At 33.4% G+C, this 19,203-nt stretch overlaps 2 protein-coding genes across 4 annotated transcripts; one reads left to right on the forward strand and one right to left on the reverse strand.

Annotated features, from left to right (window-relative positions):
* Positions 1-3,366: 3,366 nt before the first annotated feature.
* LOC146952073 (kinesin-like protein KIN-4A) lies at positions 3,367-13,407 on the forward strand. 2 transcript variants are annotated; one of them, XM_085757946.1, is made up of 26 exons: positions 3,367-3,661; positions 4,468-4,614; positions 4,908-5,057; positions 5,196-5,449; positions 5,667-5,848; positions 5,937-6,061; positions 6,436-6,472; positions 6,607-6,698; positions 6,818-6,925; positions 7,205-7,318; positions 7,529-7,616; positions 7,763-7,875; positions 8,179-8,277; positions 8,388-8,501; positions 8,603-8,719; positions 8,796-8,876; positions 9,176-9,247; positions 9,855-9,948; positions 10,123-10,154; positions 10,238-10,335; positions 10,417-10,515; positions 10,652-10,873; positions 11,191-11,353; positions 12,038-12,193; positions 12,270-12,594; positions 12,814-13,407. In XM_085757946.1, exons 1-25 carry the CDS (start codon positions 3,545-3,547, stop codon positions 12,483-12,485), a joined length of 3,090 nt encoding a protein of 1,029 aa, XP_085614072.1. In that variant the 5' UTR covers positions 3,367-3,544; the 3' UTR covers positions 12,486-12,594; positions 12,814-13,407. The 2 variants fall into 2 exon arrangements, with proteins under 2 accessions (XP_085614072.1, XP_085614077.1); XM_085757951.1 differs by having other exon boundaries at positions 7,766-7,875.
* A 160-nt stretch (positions 13,408-13,567) lies between these two features.
* On the reverse strand, positions 13,568-18,094 carry LOC146952074 (uncharacterized). 2 transcript variants are annotated; one of them, XM_085757960.1, is made up of 3 exons: positions 17,799-18,094; positions 14,604-14,983; positions 13,568-14,023 (listed from the first exon to the last, which is right to left on the reverse strand). In XM_085757960.1, exons 1-2 carry the CDS (start codon positions 17,919-17,921, stop codon positions 14,624-14,626), a joined length of 483 nt encoding a protein of 160 aa, XP_085614086.1. In that variant the 5' UTR covers positions 17,922-18,094; the 3' UTR covers positions 13,568-14,023; positions 14,604-14,623. The 2 variants fall into 2 exon arrangements, with proteins under 2 accessions (XP_085614086.1, XP_085614079.1); XM_085757953.1 differs by lacking the exon at positions 13,568-14,023 and having other exon boundaries at positions 14,327-14,983; positions 17,799-18,056.
* Between the last annotated feature and the right edge of the window lie 1,109 nt (positions 18,095-19,203).

Consider the following 19,203-nt stretch of genomic DNA (forward strand, 5'->3'; position numbering starts at 1 on the left):
CAACCAGCTAGATATGTCCAGTGGGAGGCCAGGCCAGGTGGGGCTCTACCCACTTTATTTTCTTTTATTCCATTTACTTCCTTCCTATCTTTCACCCAATTATATTTGTAAGGGTCATGTTAACTTGTGCCTTAAGGATACATGTTAAAGAACTCAAAAAGAGTAACTTTGCATTGGAAAACATAGTATTTTAACTTTTAAGAAGTTGACTACACAACTTTTAATACGTATATTTTTATAATAAGTTTCATGTACCCTTAAAGGCACAAGTTAACATTTGCTTATTTCTGGTGCTAGATTGACTATTGTGTTTATGTTTGTGTTACCACTTACCACCCAAACCCAAATTGTTTCTCCCTTTTCTAATATTCTGTTCATTTTTAAATATGTGCCGTATGAATGGGATCTTTCCTCCTTAAATTTAATAACTGATCCTATGTTATCACACCCTTACCCTCTTTCTTTTCATTTTTTGATAGTAGTTTATTTTCTTCTCACATTCTTATTTCTCTCTCCCCAACAATTTTATATAAGAACAAATAATAATGATGATGAGTTAGGAGTGGCCTCAACATAGCTGATTTGATTGGCTTCCTAATATATGTAGTTCAAACAAAAACAACACTTTCGTTTTGCATGTCTAAATCATTGCTTAGAATTATTGACATATATTGTGCTGATTAAGGAATAAACAACTTACTAAACCCTTAGATGAAGGTCACAACAAATTTGTTAAATGGTTTTAAAAGTCATAAGTGTCCCATCATATGTAATAAGATTGCATGTGACATATAAAATGTTATCTAAATTCCATTATGAAATATTTATGAGAAAGGTCCCATTCTTACACATATAAATTTTCTTATACATTCGTCTCAAAAGAAAATTCTTACATATATTAAGTAGATATATTTTATTGACTTAATTAAATACCAATTTGATTTGTTTTGAGTAAAAACAAATATAAGTTTATATCTTGTCTCACTCAAAAAATTTGTTGCCTCAAGTTTTTATTTTTATATCTAATTTTAAAATTTATACGTATGTATCTTTTTACCTATCTACTAGTATTTCCGTCTCTATATGTAAGATATTAATTTTTCTAATTTTTTTTGTCCATTACAACAAGGCTCTTTCTAAATTCACCTAAAAAAGGGCTCTTTCTAAATTATAAGATACATTAGTTTTTTTGAGGGAAAGATACATTAGTTGTTTTTTGACAATTTTTTTTAACTAAATGAAGAAAATTAAAAGATGATATATTATTTATAATAATTGAAAGATAATTTAAAAAAGAAAATCTATTATTAACTAATTGAATGTAAATTGTCTCTGTAACACTATATAATATATGCAGGAGTCAGAATTCGAACCCTGAACAATCCACTTATTCAACTAAACTACTTGGAAAAAAAACTAACTAAATGTAAACACTAATTTCTTGATTTTTGTTGCATTGTAGAGATGTTCTTATACATATTATACATATACAACTAGAGAGTTATTAGTAAAAAGTTAACAATACTCACCGTATTTTAAATTAAATTAAGCTTCCTGACTATGAAACACAAACAATGAATCTAAAGTTGATTTTAGGTGGCACAAAGTGATACTATGAACCTTAAATGCGTGCATGGCAAATATAGGGGTTACAATATCTCAGACATATCCGAGGGCTGTGTCGTTGAAGCAAAAATGGTATCATTGGTATGACATATTGTGAAGTGTGAACGTGTGTGATAATGACACTGAATCCAGTTCCTATTCACGTGGTTTGTGCGCTGTCGCTGTGTGGTTTGGTTCCTTTTTTTCTTTCTTTGCTACCTTCTTTCTCTAATCTATATTCCAACTAGATTACATTCCATTTTCACAACTCATTCTTCACCTCCAATTCAACACCTTTGCCACCCCCTTTTACCTTTTCCATTTAGCTTGATAAAATACTTATAATTAGGTGAAGTTTCTTATTATACAAATTTTTCTTTCTTAAATATCATCCATGTGAAACACATAAATTGTCTATTCAATTCAAAGTACCAAGAACATTTACGAATCATCTCTAAATATTCACATGCATGCATGAGTTATTATTACCAAATTTATAAATGATCCAGACTTAGGAGATAGGTTGATGAAGTGGAAAGTTAAAAGAGGTCAATAGTTCGAAACCTTATTCCATTCACTATCCGGTCACTATAAGTAAAAATCTATATTTTAGATTCATTTAATTAGTGATGTATTTGATGTTAATTCTATAACACATACATTATTTAATAAATGAATCTAAATTGTAGATTTTTGTTTATAATAGTGACTGAAGAGTACATTAACTATTTTTGTAAAAAAAAAAGTAACATTAACAAGGGTTATGCTAACAAGTGCATGTTATGAATTTTATAAATATCAAATCAAATATTTTTTTTTATTAAGAAAAATTATGTTTCAACTTTTTAAGAAATAAATTAGCACAATTTTTAATACATAACTTTTAGTTTTGGTATATATTAACATGATTTAAAAAGTAAAAAAAAAAATTAAATAAAAATTGTTTGTATAAGAGGAGTGTTAAAACACTTTTTTTAGAGCTAAAGACAGACGTTTTCACCCATATCATCTAACATATTCGTATCTATCATTTTAGTTTCTTTCACTCAAATTCGATGAGATGTATGTCTGAAAAAAGAGACATATAGAAAAATAAAAGAACACGAGTGTATAACATAAAAACTTCAAAGTGAATAAAAAATCATGAACGCTGATTAATGACAACCACAAAATAACACAGTAAAATTGATATTACATATAGCCTATACCAATCAACTCATTGTCCCAATACTCCCATTCTCTCCAAAGAAAATATCTAACATACCCATCACAAAACACTAACACGAGCATAAAAGAAAAAAATAGTGATATAAATTTAAAATTGTTTCTACTAGGTGTATCTTGTAACGCTTTATTTACAATTCTAATTGATATGAGATTTTATATTTTCAACCAACATTGACCTACATGTGAATTTTGATCTAATATGAAAAAATGTGTGTAATATAATTTGTTAAAATGATTAATTACCGCGGGTTTCGGTTGTTGAAAGCGACCTTTACCAGAGAAGAACATAACTAACTGTTGTGAAAACGGGTAGGGGCAATTAAGGAAAGAAAGTGGTAAAAGAGTAAGAGCACGCAACCATCTGTAAAAGTACATTAACATTACAGTGAAGCCAAAGAAAAGAAAAAAATAAAAATAATAAAATAGTGGTTGTTGTCCTTACAGTTAGTTCCTTACATTTTATTTCCATAATTACCCTCTCTCTTTCTCTCTCCTCCTTCAACTATATCTACTCTCTCTCTTACTCCCACAGTTATTCCAACAACAATGAGAAGAAAAACCAATATTCTACATGCTTATTGATCTTCTCTTCACAATTCACACTCTCTCTCACTCACATTGTTTTTTTTTTTTTGTTTTGAAAAACTCGGTATCTGATCCAAGAACCTCGCACTCACATTGTCTGTGTGTAAAGTGATTTTGCTTCTTCGTGATGGAAGCAGGTGAAGATTGTTGTGTGAAAGTTGCGGTTCATGTGAGACCGTTAATCAATGATGAGAAGCTTCAAGGTTGTAAAGATTGTGTAACTGTTGTTTCAGGGAAGCCTCAGGTGCATTTTCTATCAACAATGTGATGATGATTATGCTTTTGATATAGATTTTGATTGGTGAATCTAAGGGAGATCTGGATCCATGATTGATTGTGTAATTGAAGAAGATTGGTTCTCAATATGGAATTGTTTTTTGTGATCTGATGATGATGCTTACTTGATTTGGATGTTAACTTTTTTGGTCATAGATTGATTGGGATATTTTGAGGTCATGTTTGGAAAATCAGCTTAATTAAGCGCTTATAGCATAATTGCTCATCATATAAGAGCTTATGCATAAACTGTTTTTATATAAAAAAAGGAAGAATAAATAATGTTAAATGTTTTCATATAAGCTATAAGCTGTTTTCATAAGCTATTCTTAGGAGCTTATGAAAATAAGCTGAAAACAACTTATGGTCATGGACATGTCATAAGCTCTCTCAAACAGTCTCTATATTTCAGTAGATTAGCTCAAATAAGCCAATTGAAATAGACCTTGACTATATTATATTTTTGGTTGGGTTGGTTTGGGTAATTGTTGGCTTGAGAGCACATATTAGTGAAGTGTTTGGAATGCTTCAACTTAAAATTGGGAAAAGAAATTCATTTCAGTTGAATTGAAATGATTTGTGAATTTTTATGGTAATGTTTACAATTTAGCAAAATCTTACATGCCAAGTGATTGGTAAATGAATGATATCCTTAAACTCATATTCCTTCCAAACAAGTTTTCTTCCCTCTGAAATAGCTTTGTCATGATATTATATCATTAAGTACCTGAAAAATTTGGGTTGAATTATATATTAATGTTTACTATGATACAGGTGCAAATTGGTGCTCATTCCTTTACATTTGATCATGTTTATGGGAGCACTGGCTCACCCTCATCTGCCATGTTTGATGAATGTGTTTCTTCCCTTGTTGGTGGTTTGTTCCAAGGATATAATGCCACTGTTCTCGCATATGGTCAGGTATAGTTACTGCAGGTCCTGTTTGAGTAAACAACTTAAATAAGTGCTTATGTATAAGCCACTTTTATAACAGATAAAATAAAAGCTAAATTGTTTTCATGTAAACTATAAGTTGTTTTCATAAGCTATCTTGGATAACTTATGGAAATAAATTGAAAACAGCTTATGCACGTGTCATAAGCTGTTTTCATAAGCTCTCTCAAACCGTCTACATGTGCTTATACCAGTACATAAGCTCTACATGCTACTGCAGCTATTTATCTTTGGTACATGACATTTTCACTCTATTGCAGACAGGTTCTGGGAAAACATACACAATGGGCACTGGCTCTAAAGATGGTTATCAAGCAGGAATAGTACCCCAAGTTATGAGTTCCTTGTTTAGTAAAATTGAGACCTTAAAGAATCAGATTGAATTTCAGCTGCATGTGTCCTTTATCGAGGTCCGTTGTTAACTTTGTTACAGCATACAGCCATTGTTTTGAAAATATAATTGTGCTTTAATATGTAAAACTAATAAATTCTGTATTTGTGAAGTTGTTTCGATTAAGCATCTAACAACAAATTTTATTTGCTAAAAGATTCTTAAAGAAGAAGTAAGAGATTTGCTGGACCCGTCCTTTATTAGCAAACCAGATACTACAAATGGACATACAGGGAAAGTGACTATTCCTGGTAAACCACCTATACAAATTCGCGAGGCTTCAAATGGCGTCATTACTCTAGCAGGATCTACTGAAGTCAGTGTTGCGACATTAAAAGAAATGTCGGCTTGCCTAGAACAAGGATCATTGAGTAGAGCAACTGGGAGCACTAATATGAACAACCAATCCAGGTTGCTTATCTATTTTCCTTTTCTACTTTCAACTGCATAATTTCATTTTTATTCACGATATGCTTTTTCTTCCTATTTTTGGTTTGATTAACTAGTTTTGGATAAATATGCTAAAAAATATTATTAAACTAAAACCTTTCATTAATTAGCTAGTTTTGTTTATTTCGCTAGAGTTCCTTTCTGTCTCTTATTTTTGTTCTATCCTTTGTCCAACTAGTCGTTCCCATGCCATCTTCACCATCACATTAGAGCAGATGCGGAAGCTCAACAATCCTAGTGAGACCAGTTTAAATGATACCATGAATGAAGACTATCTTTGTGCCAAGTTGCACTTGGTAGATCTTGCTGGATCAGAACGAGCTAAACGAACGGGTTCTGATGGTTTACGTTTTAAGGAAGGTTGTTAGATGACGACATTTCTCACTTTCACTTTCCAAACATTCTTTTGATTGTGATGTATTCCCTAATAATTGCGTCTTTCAAACAGGAGTTCACATTAACAAAGGCCTACTAGCACTTGGCAACGTGATTAGTGCACTCGGAGATGAAAAAAAGAGAAAAGAAGGCGTTCATGTTCCTTATAGGGATAGTAAACTTACCAGGCTTTTACAGGTTTGATTTTATGATCTCTATGTATGTTTATCCTTCTTGCAGCACATATCCATCCACATCACAATGTTGAAAAATACTTCTTATTATGCAAAATTAGCATGCTCACCAGTTCCCATTACTCAATATTCATCAACACAAAAAGCACATGTACATCTGTATCATGCTGCAATAAAATTCATGATTCGTCTTGATAACTACATCTACTCTTTTCTATAAGAAAGAAGAAATCATCAGTACTGAGATGATAAAACAAATAAAAGAGGAAAAAACGTACGAAGGATTTTTATTCATTTTTTCTTTCTTTGATCTTTTTAACATAGTATTATTTTCTTTTTCGATATTTGAATTTATATGTTAAGTTAAATGATTTGCAGGACTCACTTGGTGGTAACAGCAGAACTGTTATGATAGGTTGGTTGTTTTCCTTGCCTCTATCCAAATCTATATATTTTTCCTCCTATTATTGGCCCTCAAATGATTAGCTTCAAAAATCATATCTAATCTTCATGGAGCTTTTATTTTATTATCTTCCTGCTCTATCCCAGCCTGCGTAAGTCCTGCTGACATTAATGCCGAGGAAACCCTTAACACTCTGAAGTATGCAAACCGTGCACGCAATATCCGAAATAAGCCTATCGTAAGTATCTGCATAAGTTTTTTGTTCCCTTTCATTCATTTGGAAAAACTGAGATAATTGGTTGCCTATGTATTAATATTATAGACATTGACGCTCATGTTTTGTTTATTGTGCCACAGGTCAATAGAGATCCGATGTCCAATGAGATGATTAAAATGCGACAACAACTAGAGAATTTGCAAGCAGAACTTTGTGCTCGTTCTGGTGGCTCTTCCGATGAAGTTCAGGTATTTAGTTTCTATTTTTGAAGTCTTCGTTGCTTTTAATATTTTCCTGTAATAGGTAAGTGGTCACACAGAATCGATATCATTTTGTTGCACAGTTGAAAATTAATCAATGTGTATTTTGTGATTTTAGAAATAGCATCCTAACCTCAAATGTAATTGGGCCTCTATTTACAGAACTTGTAAAACAATTTGATTCACATCAATTGCATATATTGATATGGTTATAATTTTATGATAATATATAACCGATATATAACCGTTTTGTCACTGGCTATGTAGGTCCTCAAGGAAAGAATTTCTTGGCTTGAAGCAGCTAATGAGGATCTTTGCCGCGAACTTCATGAATATCGTAGTAGGTGCTCTGGTGCAGTACAAAGTGAAAAGGATGCTTATGTAAGCGTCTCATTCATCTGCTGATAATCTTCTTTGGATGAATTAATATTTTCTCAAATTTTCAGTGCCTAGATATGTGCTTTTTATTTTGGTATTTGGGCTCCACTACATGAAGTGATTTCCATTATTATCATCATAAACATTAGTGAAAGTGAGTTCAGGATATGCTGCAAGGCTGTAAATTTAAGTTTCAAACCTTCATTTTTTCAGGACTGTAGCATGTACAATGTAAAGACTGATGGACTTAAAAGGGGCTTACCTTTCACAGCCCCCGATTATCCAATGAGTGAAGCAACGGGTAAGACTCTTTTTTGATCTGGATTTAATAATCTGTTATTAATGCTAATTCTAAATGTGTGCCTTACTTTATCTGCCATGTCTTAAATTTAGTCAAGTATAATTCTCAAAACTTCTATGACTCATGGTTACAATTACCAATTTTAGCAGGGGATTCAAGGGAAATTGAAGAAGTAGCGAAAGAGTGGGAGCATACACTTCTTCAAAACAGTATGGATAGAGAGTTACATGAATTGAATAAACGCTTGGAGCAGAAAGAGGTTGTTTTAATGCATATGAATAATTGAACACGTTCATGACATATTATGCCTAATAACCCTTTAAATCAACGCACCATGGGTGGTATTCTTCGCTTTAGCTTACAAAATGGCAGTATTCTGCATGCGTCTGACTAATTTATAGTAAACACATGACTATAAAGCTGATCTGAAAATAATTATATTATTTATCGCAAGGGATATAATCAATAAAACGACACCAAAATAAAAAATAATGATGAAAACATCAAGTGGTTTTCTTCCCTCATTTTATTAACATGCGTATTCGGATTGATGTCCATACAGTCTGAGATGAAGCTTTTTGGATCATCTGATCCTGAAACACTCAAGCAGCACTTTGGAAGGAAGATCATGGAACTTGAGGATGAGAAGAGAACTGTCCAGGTTCAATAGAAATTCTGCAAAGTTATTTTTCTCTTACAGAAAATTCATATTCATTTTTTTTTTAAGAACAGAAAATTCATATACATATATACACCTCATTTGTGATGCAGCAAGATAGAGACCGTCTTTTGGCTGAAGTTGAAAATCTTGCTGCTGGTTCTGACGGGCAAACACACAAATCAGAGGATATCCATGCCCAAAAATTAAAAGCACTCGAAGCCCAGGTGAAATAGTGTTTTTCATTTCAGTTTGTTCTTCCGTTTACTTGATTCGCATCAGTTCAATTCTTAATTACTAAAAGCTTTTCAAAATATATGAATGCTAGATTCTGGATATGAAGAAGAAACAAGATAGCCAGGTTCAGCTTCTAAAGCAAAAGCAAAAAAGTGATGAAGCAGCAAAGCGCCTTCAAGATGAAATACAATCTATAAAAGCCCAAAAGGTTGATTGTTGTACTTTGTCAAATCTAGAGTTCTCAATATACTCGTTCTACGTTCTAAATTGAATACTGTTGCCAGGTACAATTGCAACAAAGGATAAAACAAGAGGCAGAACAATTTCGGCAGTGGAAGGCCTCTAGAGAGAAAGAGCTGCTGCAAGTATGTTAAGCGTCCTCTTTTTTGTATATTTTTTTCATTTCATTGGTTAATGATGCTCTTGAGCTTCATTATCAGTTGAACATTTATTTATGTAAAAAAACATGAATTAATACTTTTAGCTTGAACTTAAATGATATGTGGTGCTCCAAAGCTTTCAAACAACTCAATTTGGGCAAAAATTAGAAGCTGGCCGGTGTGATAACTGATCACGACTAGTTGAACACTTCCACACACTATTAACTTGACTTCCCGCCATATATGCTCTTTGACCTTCTATTAACTATATGTTTGCTAAACAGTTAAAGAAAGAAGGAAGAAGAAACGAATTTGAAAGGCATAAGCTGCAAGCTCTAAATCAGCGTCAGAAAATGGTGAGTATTCTAAAGTTGTTGGATGGCAACCGCCAACCTTATTCTACTTAATATTTTTTGTCTTACATACTTCTCAATATATATTGTACAAGTCATTGGGGATTGAACTATATACCGTTGGAAAATTTGAGTTACTATAAGTTCTATTTCTTATACTTCCATTTAACATGTACTCATGTAAGGAATGCAATTGTTCTCCATTTTCAGCAACGGTTGCTTTTGTAATCCAGAAGAGTATATTTTTCAGATATGTGCAAAATATTAATTTAGAGAGGATGCATGCATGCATGCTATACCTTCGATTCGTTATTCATATGTTCTTTTAGAGATAATATTCACTCATGCATAAAGCTAAATCGTGCCTCTGAGAGTATTATCAGATACATCTTTTTCTTAGAGCTAAATAAAACATTATTTTATGATGTAATTTGGAGAAGCCAAATTAAAATGACATGTTGTCAATACGTCTGTTTTCTGTACACAACATGAATAATTCTTTAGAAAAAGAATGAATGGTTTAGAGAAACAACTGGCGCCAATATTATTTTTTGGTTAGGACTGATAATTGTCCTTGTAAATAATTATAAATAACTGAATATTTATTCAGGTTCTTCAGAGAAAAACTGAGGAAGCTGCAATGGCCACCAAGAAGTTAAAGGAATTGTTAGAAGCTCGTAAATCTTCTAGCCGAGATGCATCAGGTATGACTTGTTTAATAAATAATAATTCTTTCAAGTTTTTTAAGCTAAGGATGATTTTTATTTTTTTTAAATGCGTACCGGAAAGTGGAAACCCTCTTTTAGTGAATAAACCATGAGGGTTTCAGTGCATTTAATCTCCCAATTTTAATATTGTAATTGTCTTTTATGTTGTAGTTACAATGAATGGGAGTGGAACAACTAAACAGGTAACAAACTTTTCTTTCTCTTCGAAGACTCTTGATTTTCAGAATATCTTTTAAGTAAGCGACTTATTGAGTTTATTCTTTAGAGCAATGAGAAGTCCTTGCAACGGTGGGTTGATCACGAGCTAGAAGTCATGGTAAAAGAGCATGAAGTTCGTTTTGAGTATGAGAAGCAGAGCCAAGTGTATGCAGCACATATTCCTAATCTATGTTTCTTACTGATTTAAGTGTATCGTAATCTTTAACACTGTGCCACAATCTTCAGGCGGGCTGCACTTGGAGAGGAGTTAGCCATGCTGAAACAAGTAAATGAATTTGCTGCCAGTGGTCTTAGTCCTCCAAAAGGGAAGAACGGATTTGCTAGGTCTGCATTACATAATTTTTTTTGCAAATGCCTACCTCTTCAGCTTTTGAAAATATCGGTTCTTTCAAATATTAGCACGTGCAATATAAAATAATAACACCTCTCTTGCTTTCTGCTCGCTTTTAACTTCTCTCAGAGCATTATCCATGTCACTAAATGCAAGAATGGCCAGAATAGCTTCACTGGAGAACATGCTGAGCATATCATCTAATTCACTTGTGGCAATGGCTTCTCAACTATCTGAGGCAGAAGAACGAGAACGGGCCTTCACTAATCGTGGACACTGGAACCAGTTGCGCTCAATGGGAGAAGCCAAAATTTTGCTTCAATATATGTTCAACTCTCTTGCGGACACTAGGTGCTTTGTTTAGCCACCAGATATTTAAATTTTTTCTCCTGGTCTTTTTCTTTGGACACGATAAATGTGCATTAGTCTAAGTGCTAAAAATTTGAATGTTTTAATTTGCATATCCGATTCAATTCAACAAACCATTTATTTTATTCATAGGAAGTTTAGAAATTCACGAAAAATATAGAACAGTGATTGATGATATTTTGTCTACTTTTCTAGTAAATAAAATAAAGTAGAGATATAGAGGGAAAGGACATCAAGATGCACATGTATAAATTATTTTATATACTGTTAAATTTGATGTATGAAATGTTAAACTACAGGTGTCAAATGTGGGAGAAGGATATGGAGATAAGAGAAATGAAAGATCAAATCAGGGAACTTGTAGGTCTACTACGGCAAAGCGAGATCAAGAGGAAGGAAGTTGAGAAGGAACTAAAAGTGAGAGAGCTAGATGATGCAACCACATTGGCCAAGCCAGTTTCGGTAAGATCCTGTCTTAAAATTCAAAAGAAAATAAACTAAGAATTTGAAAATAAATTGGTTGCAGTGATGTCTTCCAAAAGGTCAGATATAGCCCTAGAATGAAACTATAAATCTATAATACTATCAAAAGTAACAACTTAGGTAAGTAGGACCCCATACAGTCTTGCACCAGCAGAGTCAACCCATAATCAAAATAAACAAAAATACTTTTTATCTATAAATTTTAGGGTGAATTCCACTATTTTTCCCTTAGGGATACTGAAATTATGTTTCCCTGTCTTGATATCTGAAAATGTGGTTCACTAAAGTCTATCTTAACGTGAATAAGTCTCCTCATAGAAATGACAACTATAAACTAGTCTCTCAAAGACATTTTTCTTTTTCTTCTGTGACTCGCAATGTTGTGAAAGCTATTTTTGAACATTTCTACAATCCACTGAGATTTTAGATGTCCAAATAAAATTTTACACATCCCTATTTACCGGATTTCATATATCTTCGTAGTGACTATCTCCTTCGGTCGGATTTATTATTGTCATCATTTTCCTTGTAGCTGATATTTTGTGATTGTTCTTGCGATTTTTTTTTTGTCATGTATCTTATACTTGTGTTAGTCATTGTAATTGTCATCAATATATTGCTTCCATTGTCATTAGCTAATTAGTCTTCCCTTGACTTCAACAGGGAAACTCTCCAAATTCATTGAAACACTCTGTAGACGACATCAAGGAACCTTTATCTCCGGATCCTGTGCCAGCATCGAAACAGCGCAAATATACACCAGGCATTGCTAATGGCCAAGTGAGGGAATCAGCAGCATTTATAGATCAAAGTAGAAAGGTAATTTATTCTCCACTAGTATTTTAATTGTCATGTCTTTTCATTGGTCTAAGCATGAGATTTGTTATTGATGCAGATGGTACCCATTGGGCAATTGTCAATGAAAAAACTAGCAGTTGCAGGACAAGCTTCTGGCAAGCTATGGAGGTGGAAAAGGAGCCATCATCAGTGGCTAATACAATTCAAATGGAAGTGGCAGAAGCCATGGAAACTTTCTGAACGGATTCGACACAGTGATGAGACGATGATGAGAGCAAGGCCACGTTCACATACTTTGCCTCAAATCAAGTGAATTTGATAATTAGCGTGATCAGCCATTTGTCGTGGCTTAGATTTCACTATATTTCTTACAACAGTGATCCTAGGCACAAGACATAGAAAGAACATTTAACTAAGTACAGGTAATAACCCTTGTTTATTTTTATATTTAAACAACTTCAAGCCTTGCGCCATACAAGCTTTCAAATTATATTCTTCCGAATCCATTTAACACAAATATGTATCAACACGTTAATTTATTTAATTGTCGTCTAACTCAATGCTAATTAATTATCCAAACACAATCTTAGCTTCTTTTATAGATGGACTGATCTAACATTCTGACTTGTTTCTGGCTGCAGGGTGATGTAAATGGTTGCTAACAGTATATACCTCTATCAGTCTGGGTCAATACTACCCCAATCTTGAAAATGATTCCATAGTTAGTTAGTTACAGCATACGGAGCATTTTGTGAGGTGTGTTGAAATGTTCCCTGACAGTTATCAAATAATTGAGCATGGAAGATAGTTGCTTGCTTGGAGGCATTGGAAAACATATTTCCAGACAAATTATATTGGAAATTTGTCTGTCCATACCAACACTAGAAGGAGAAAAAGGAAATACTGTATTTTTTGTCAAGTCTTGAAAATGTGTCGAGGATCTATGTTCCTTAATGTTATGTTTCTATGGACTTTTTTGTGTTTGATTCAATCATTGATTTTTGTTGATATAATAAATATTGTAGTATTTTTGTCACATAGTAACAGAAGGAAATTCCTCTATTTTTTCCCCCTCTCCTAGCCTGTGTGCTTGTGTGTAAATGAACATTAGTTAGTGTCTTGCAAAAGTTTGTAGTCTACCATACGGATTTTGTTGTAAAAGATTTTTTTTTTCTTACATCATTTGTAAGATAAACACTATTTTCACGTATTAATCAGTTTTTTTTCTTCCAAAACTGTACTATTGTACTCTCAAGAATTCCCATGCTACCAGTTGCCAACAGTGCGCAAGGCAACAAACAAGCATTTCAGCTCTTATTGACCCTCTTGGAGATTTGCATGTTGCTTTGCATGCAAGTATGAAACCATGAAGTTTGGTATGTAGTACGGGTGTAATGATACAAGTAGATTTATTTTTTTGAAATCTAGGATACGATATAGTCTAAATACGTTAACAAAATTTAAGAAGAAAATTATATACAGTATTTTATTTTTATATTTATACTAAACGGGATAACCAGAAAGACAACACGACACATATAGGAGCACTGTACCCCTATTACAGGTGGCAAACAACAAAACAAAACAAGACTGAAATAATCCTCTAAAACATTGGCATAGTTATTTGCTTCTCTACGAATATGCCTCAGAGACCTTCAACCCAGGCAAATGAAGAAGATGAGTAACATCTTTGATTAAAAGAACTGCATTTTGACAACCTTGTAATTCATATCGACTATGGTGACAGAATCAATGTCAAATATCACCACCTGATTCAAGCTGAATTCCCTTGTCAAATTAATCCCAATGAGCAAGCCATGAATTTCTGCATGTATTTCCTGGCATAAAATGCTGCATAAATTTAAACCTCTATATTAGGATATAGGATATCAATAGAAGTATCATTAATAAAAATCAAAACAAGTATTCTTGTCTTTATACATAGACAACAATTCAAAAGTAAATCGAAAGACAACTCTGCCAATCTAAGAGGTTCAATATCATCTTGAAGTGAATTATGTACATCTCCAATCCATCGGTGTCTCACAATATTGTTTCACCTTTTTTTTTATACCCTTCATATTGGATATGTATTCACGTCCACCAATAAAGTATCTCATATATATCCAATAAAATACTTTTTAAAAACAAAAATTCAGAAACCAAAAATATATTGAAGGTGCAGTTGCTCCAATCGTAACATTAGAGACATGTACATCATACACAACCTTTACTCGGACTACTCTGTATTGGTAACTAAATCACTATGGTTACAGCATTGGAGTCTTCAAAAAAGACCAACCAAGTTTAATAATTAACTCCACTATGACCACAGTATGACTTTTCCAAGGACCAAGGTACAAGAGGCATTAATCACTTCATATCGTAGATTCATGGAAAAACATAAGCATCGCCATAGCAAAAATGCAACCTTATATCCAAGCATTCAGATTAACAACACCAGTATGTATAGTGCTCGTCTCTGCGGGTGTTGCTGACAAGGCCTCCACACTTCAAACAAATGAAGCTGCTTCCATCAGAAACTGCATCTAATACTACTTGCGTCCTGCCACTTTCTGCAAGTATGGATGTCCCATTAGCATCTGCTGTTACTGATTGGTTGGTAATGTTTGTTGCAGATGGTTCGACCATTGCAGGCTGAACTTCAGCAATGGCACACTCAGCAAACAAAGAAGCCAGCTGATCAGCCGCAGCATTCTGTTGCAGTCTACTTCTATACTGCTCACGAGCACGACTCAAGGACTGAAAAACAGCTTCATCGCCACCTTTATTCTTCACTGCTACAACCACCTGTTTCAATTATAAACAAATATCAGCCACCACAAAGACTTGCAGGTTTAAGAAGAGTTCGGTTAGTTTTCTGTCCACAGTTTCAGTTGATATATGTTGACTGATAATTATGAAAATACTATTATATTTTTATTTTCTTGTTTTCCAAACTGAATGAGCAAGTGGTAAAATCAAAACTTAGCTATTTTTTTACTATTTTCTTTATTAAAATACAAAAAATAAATAAAAAAACTCAAACAAAAACAAATGTAATTACTAGTGTAACATATCAACTACAAATGAATTCACATAACAAACCAAACACCGTCTAAGTTTTTGCCTAGCTTTTCTCCTTGGGCAAGTACATACTATATTCCACTTTTGTTTAAGCATGCATTATGTTTCATATAGGTCTGCTACGTATTATTTAGGCTGAGATAGTTAGAAAAAATAAAGGCTTGTTTCAGCAACCGTTCATTAAAGAAACTGATGCCTTAGGTTGAGGCAAAGGTGTTGTCTTAAGTCAAGGTAAACACCCTGTTCTTTATTACTCAAATTGAGTCCTAGAATGCAAAAGCAATCAGCTTATGTGAGAGAGATGTAATGCAATATCTGAGGCCCTATTCAAGTTTAGGCATTACTTGATTGGTCACAAGTTCATCATTCCCACCGATCAAAAGAGTTTGAAATCTCTTAATGACCAAACCACTCAAAACCCTAAACAACAATTGTGGCTCCACAAATTTTTGAGCTAAATTTCTCGATAGAATAGAAGCTGAAAACTTGGCTGATTTCCCCAATTTAAAGTAGCAGAAACTTTTGTTCACACTATTGTCAAATTACATGGATTTCGTTAGTTCAAAGTTTCAGAAAGGGACAAGGTTTTTACAGGGAAGTTTTGGCAACATCTTACTTTTCTCAAGTCCATAGTTATGTTATGATTTATTAAGGAAGAGTTTATTCTTAATGAGTGTATTAGTAGAAATTAGAATGAGCATAGTGATTCAGCTCCATCTGTAACCGAAACACAGGCTGTAAAGGGACAGGTGAAGTGTTGAGAGCTCATAGTACTCCCTCTGAATCAAGGGAATCCGAGGCATTGGATAACGTGTGGAGTGTTGAGAGCTCATAGTACCTCCCTCTGAATCTCTTCCCCAATCTGTGATACACTGCTGCACCGATTCTGCAGGGTTTTCTTTCCTTTATTGCTTTCCACAAATGGAACTTGTTTCATATTCTACTTTCTGATTCATTGGATTTTAGTACACATTAAGCTTATTCATTATACATTTTCCCTGTGTCACTTAATAATTTTTTAATAAAAGGGTCAACACTTACATCAGGGTTGAGAGGTAGAGCAGTCCATGGAATCAAATCTTTCCATATATTCAATAAAATACAATCTTTACAGCCTTAATCTTAACCAGTTCCTATCAGTTTCACACATCAGAACATATTAATGTCATCTGCTTAAATAGCTGAGTCAAGCATCACCCTTTACAATGCAGGTTCTTGAGACATAAGAAAGGGATAAAACTGTGACATGTCCCAAAGCTGATGCATTTTGGAATAATGACATAACGTGAGTGATAATACAACCTCTCAAAATGCACATAAATGTTATTTGAGCAATAATCTGGGATGACAACTTGGACAACTTTTTAAATGGTTAATAACACAGTTCACACATGTGATTAATGAAATGTGAGATTTGGTTAATAGATATATCAGGTGTTGCAACTTAAACAGCCTAATGAAATTTATTAGCCACAAATTTAAACACGATTAATCTTGATTTTCAAGTGTTGAAATCTACATGTAGTTGAAACACTTGAAATTGTGGTTAGTTAAGTTCAATTGATGATTACTGAGTTATCAAACTTGATATACCAATTAACCACTCATTGAACTATGTTAACTAAGTGTGTGATCTGCGTTAACCATTTACGAAGTTGTTGAATTTTGCTGTCCCAAATTGATGTTCAAATACCATTTCAGTAAAATGTAGGGTGACACAAACCTACCAAGAGCCACTCTCTAAATAAACACTCCATAAATGCAATAAAAATACCATTTTGATGAGGCAAGAAACTTTGTGTTCTTCTAAAACTCATGTAAATGTCATTAAGGCAATGCTAGTTTGATAGTTTCAGTATGTTTGGGAACGGTATGAGTTCACGAGAGGAAGAAATCCTCAAAAGTTACATGACATTTAGAAGTTTGAAATCCTCAAACAGCATCAAAGTTAAGAACTATAAAACTCTATAAGCTAAGGTTTGAGTAGTTGCATGATAATCTCTCATTATAGTCATTTCCCAAACAAAACTCCTGAATGGTTGGTTTTGTTTGATCTCAAAGAAAAGTGATTTAGTAAACAAAAAAAGCAGCTATAATCCAATCACACACTTCAATGTCCTACTGATTAGTTAAGTGAAGTTACCAGCAACAGTTCATTACTTCATTTCAACCTAAAAAAACGTTTTCAGAGAAATTTAACACACAAGAAAATCAAGACAACCCAGTAACAAATTTCAAATACCCAGAATGCTTAACATAACAAATAACCAAACTAACAAATAAAAATCATAACTTTTTTTTTTTTTTTTTGAAGAAAATCATAACTTTATTCATATGAAACCCCTAAAATTCCCTTCATAGTCTAAAATTTTGCACCAAAATGTCACTACACTACAAATTACAAATTGTGAATCACAAAATACATTACCAACTCAACATGCAAAATAATCCCTAATTTTTCTTAAATTAGTTAATTTGACAAGTTAATAATTCGAATCTTGATGTCAAAGAAAGTAAAAAAAAAAAAAAAAAAAATTACCGCTTGAAGGGCTTGAGAGGGTTTTCCTTGATTGATGAATTGGCGAGCCAATGTGAGCAAATCACGAACGGCGTCGTTTTGACCGGAGCTTGAAGCCTCCGTTTCCATCATCTCACCATCCATTTTGTTCAGATAATCGCTTTTTAAATAATCGATTTTGTTTGAAAGTTCATTTGAGAGTTTTTGTTTGGTTTTGGTTTAATGAGAAAGTTAGAAGAAGGAAGGAATATGAAAGAGAGAATAGAGAGGAAGAAATGGTGAAGAGTTGGAACATGAAAATGAATATGGTTCTTTCTAGCACATTCTCTTGTTTTCTTTCTCTGTTTTGAAACACGTCACCTTGAATATGATGTCATCATCCATGTGAGTTCAGTTAGGTTAGAGATGGGCCTAGTTTATGGCTTAGGCCCAAGAGTGAGCCCACTTACGATCACTTCAATTTGAGGGAAATTTTACGCTATACCCCGACACATATACTTTCACCCCTACAAATATTCAAAAATTCTAATTTTACCCTTTTTCGATTTAACCTTTTACACATTAATTTTTCACCCTTACCTTCAATATTTCCCAATTCAGCATTAATTCACATGATATTTTTGCAGGAGTGCATTTCGGATTTTTTCCTTCACCATAAACGTTTCCCAAATTTTTTCGAAACATTCATGTTTACGTGTCCGGAATGAATACTGGAAAGCTATATAAATCCTTTCCGAAAATATACAATAAGGTTCCGAAAATATACTGGAAAGATATATACATTCATGTTAAGAAATCATCAAGCCAGCCATGTGTAATGAAAGTATTCGCATGCTTTGAAGCAACACCAGCACTATATATTATATCCCCATATTGTCATCACAAAAGAGTGAGAGAGCAATTCACGATGCTGGAAACAAATAAATATTTAAAAAAAAAATTTCATGCCTTTTCGGATTCAATAGAACAGTGGCAAATGATTCTATGAAATCATGAATCCAAAACTGGAACACGATTTCCAGGAAACAAAATAACCATGTCAAACCCATAAAACATCAATTAATAATTCAGAGAACAAATATAATCACCGGAAACATGAAATTCACAATGATTCCGGTAACAATAAAGATTTAGGAGTTGATCTAGGTGAAAGAAAAATGAAATCAGAAGGTTTTCCGGCAAAGAAGGGTTCTGTGGGGGTGAACAAGGGAAAGAGAGACTGCAGTTTTCTTTTATACAAAGGGTAAATTTGACATTTCGTGTCAAATATTGGGGTGAAGGTATAAATGTGGGGGTGTGGGGTAAAATTTCCCAATTTGAGTTGTTTCACAAGAGACGGATCGGGATTCACTGCCGTAGAAAAAGCAAGTTATAGCTAATCTCAATCATTGATTTGAAATCAAATAGTTTAGATCTTAAATTTTCG

The sequence above is a fragment of the Medicago sativa genome, chromosome 1 (assembly GCF_051527215.1).
Source record: "Medicago sativa cultivar Bolivia chromosome 1, Bolivia_mono, whole genome shotgun sequence".
NCBI lineage: Eukaryota > Viridiplantae > Streptophyta > Magnoliopsida > Fabales > Fabaceae > Medicago > Medicago sativa.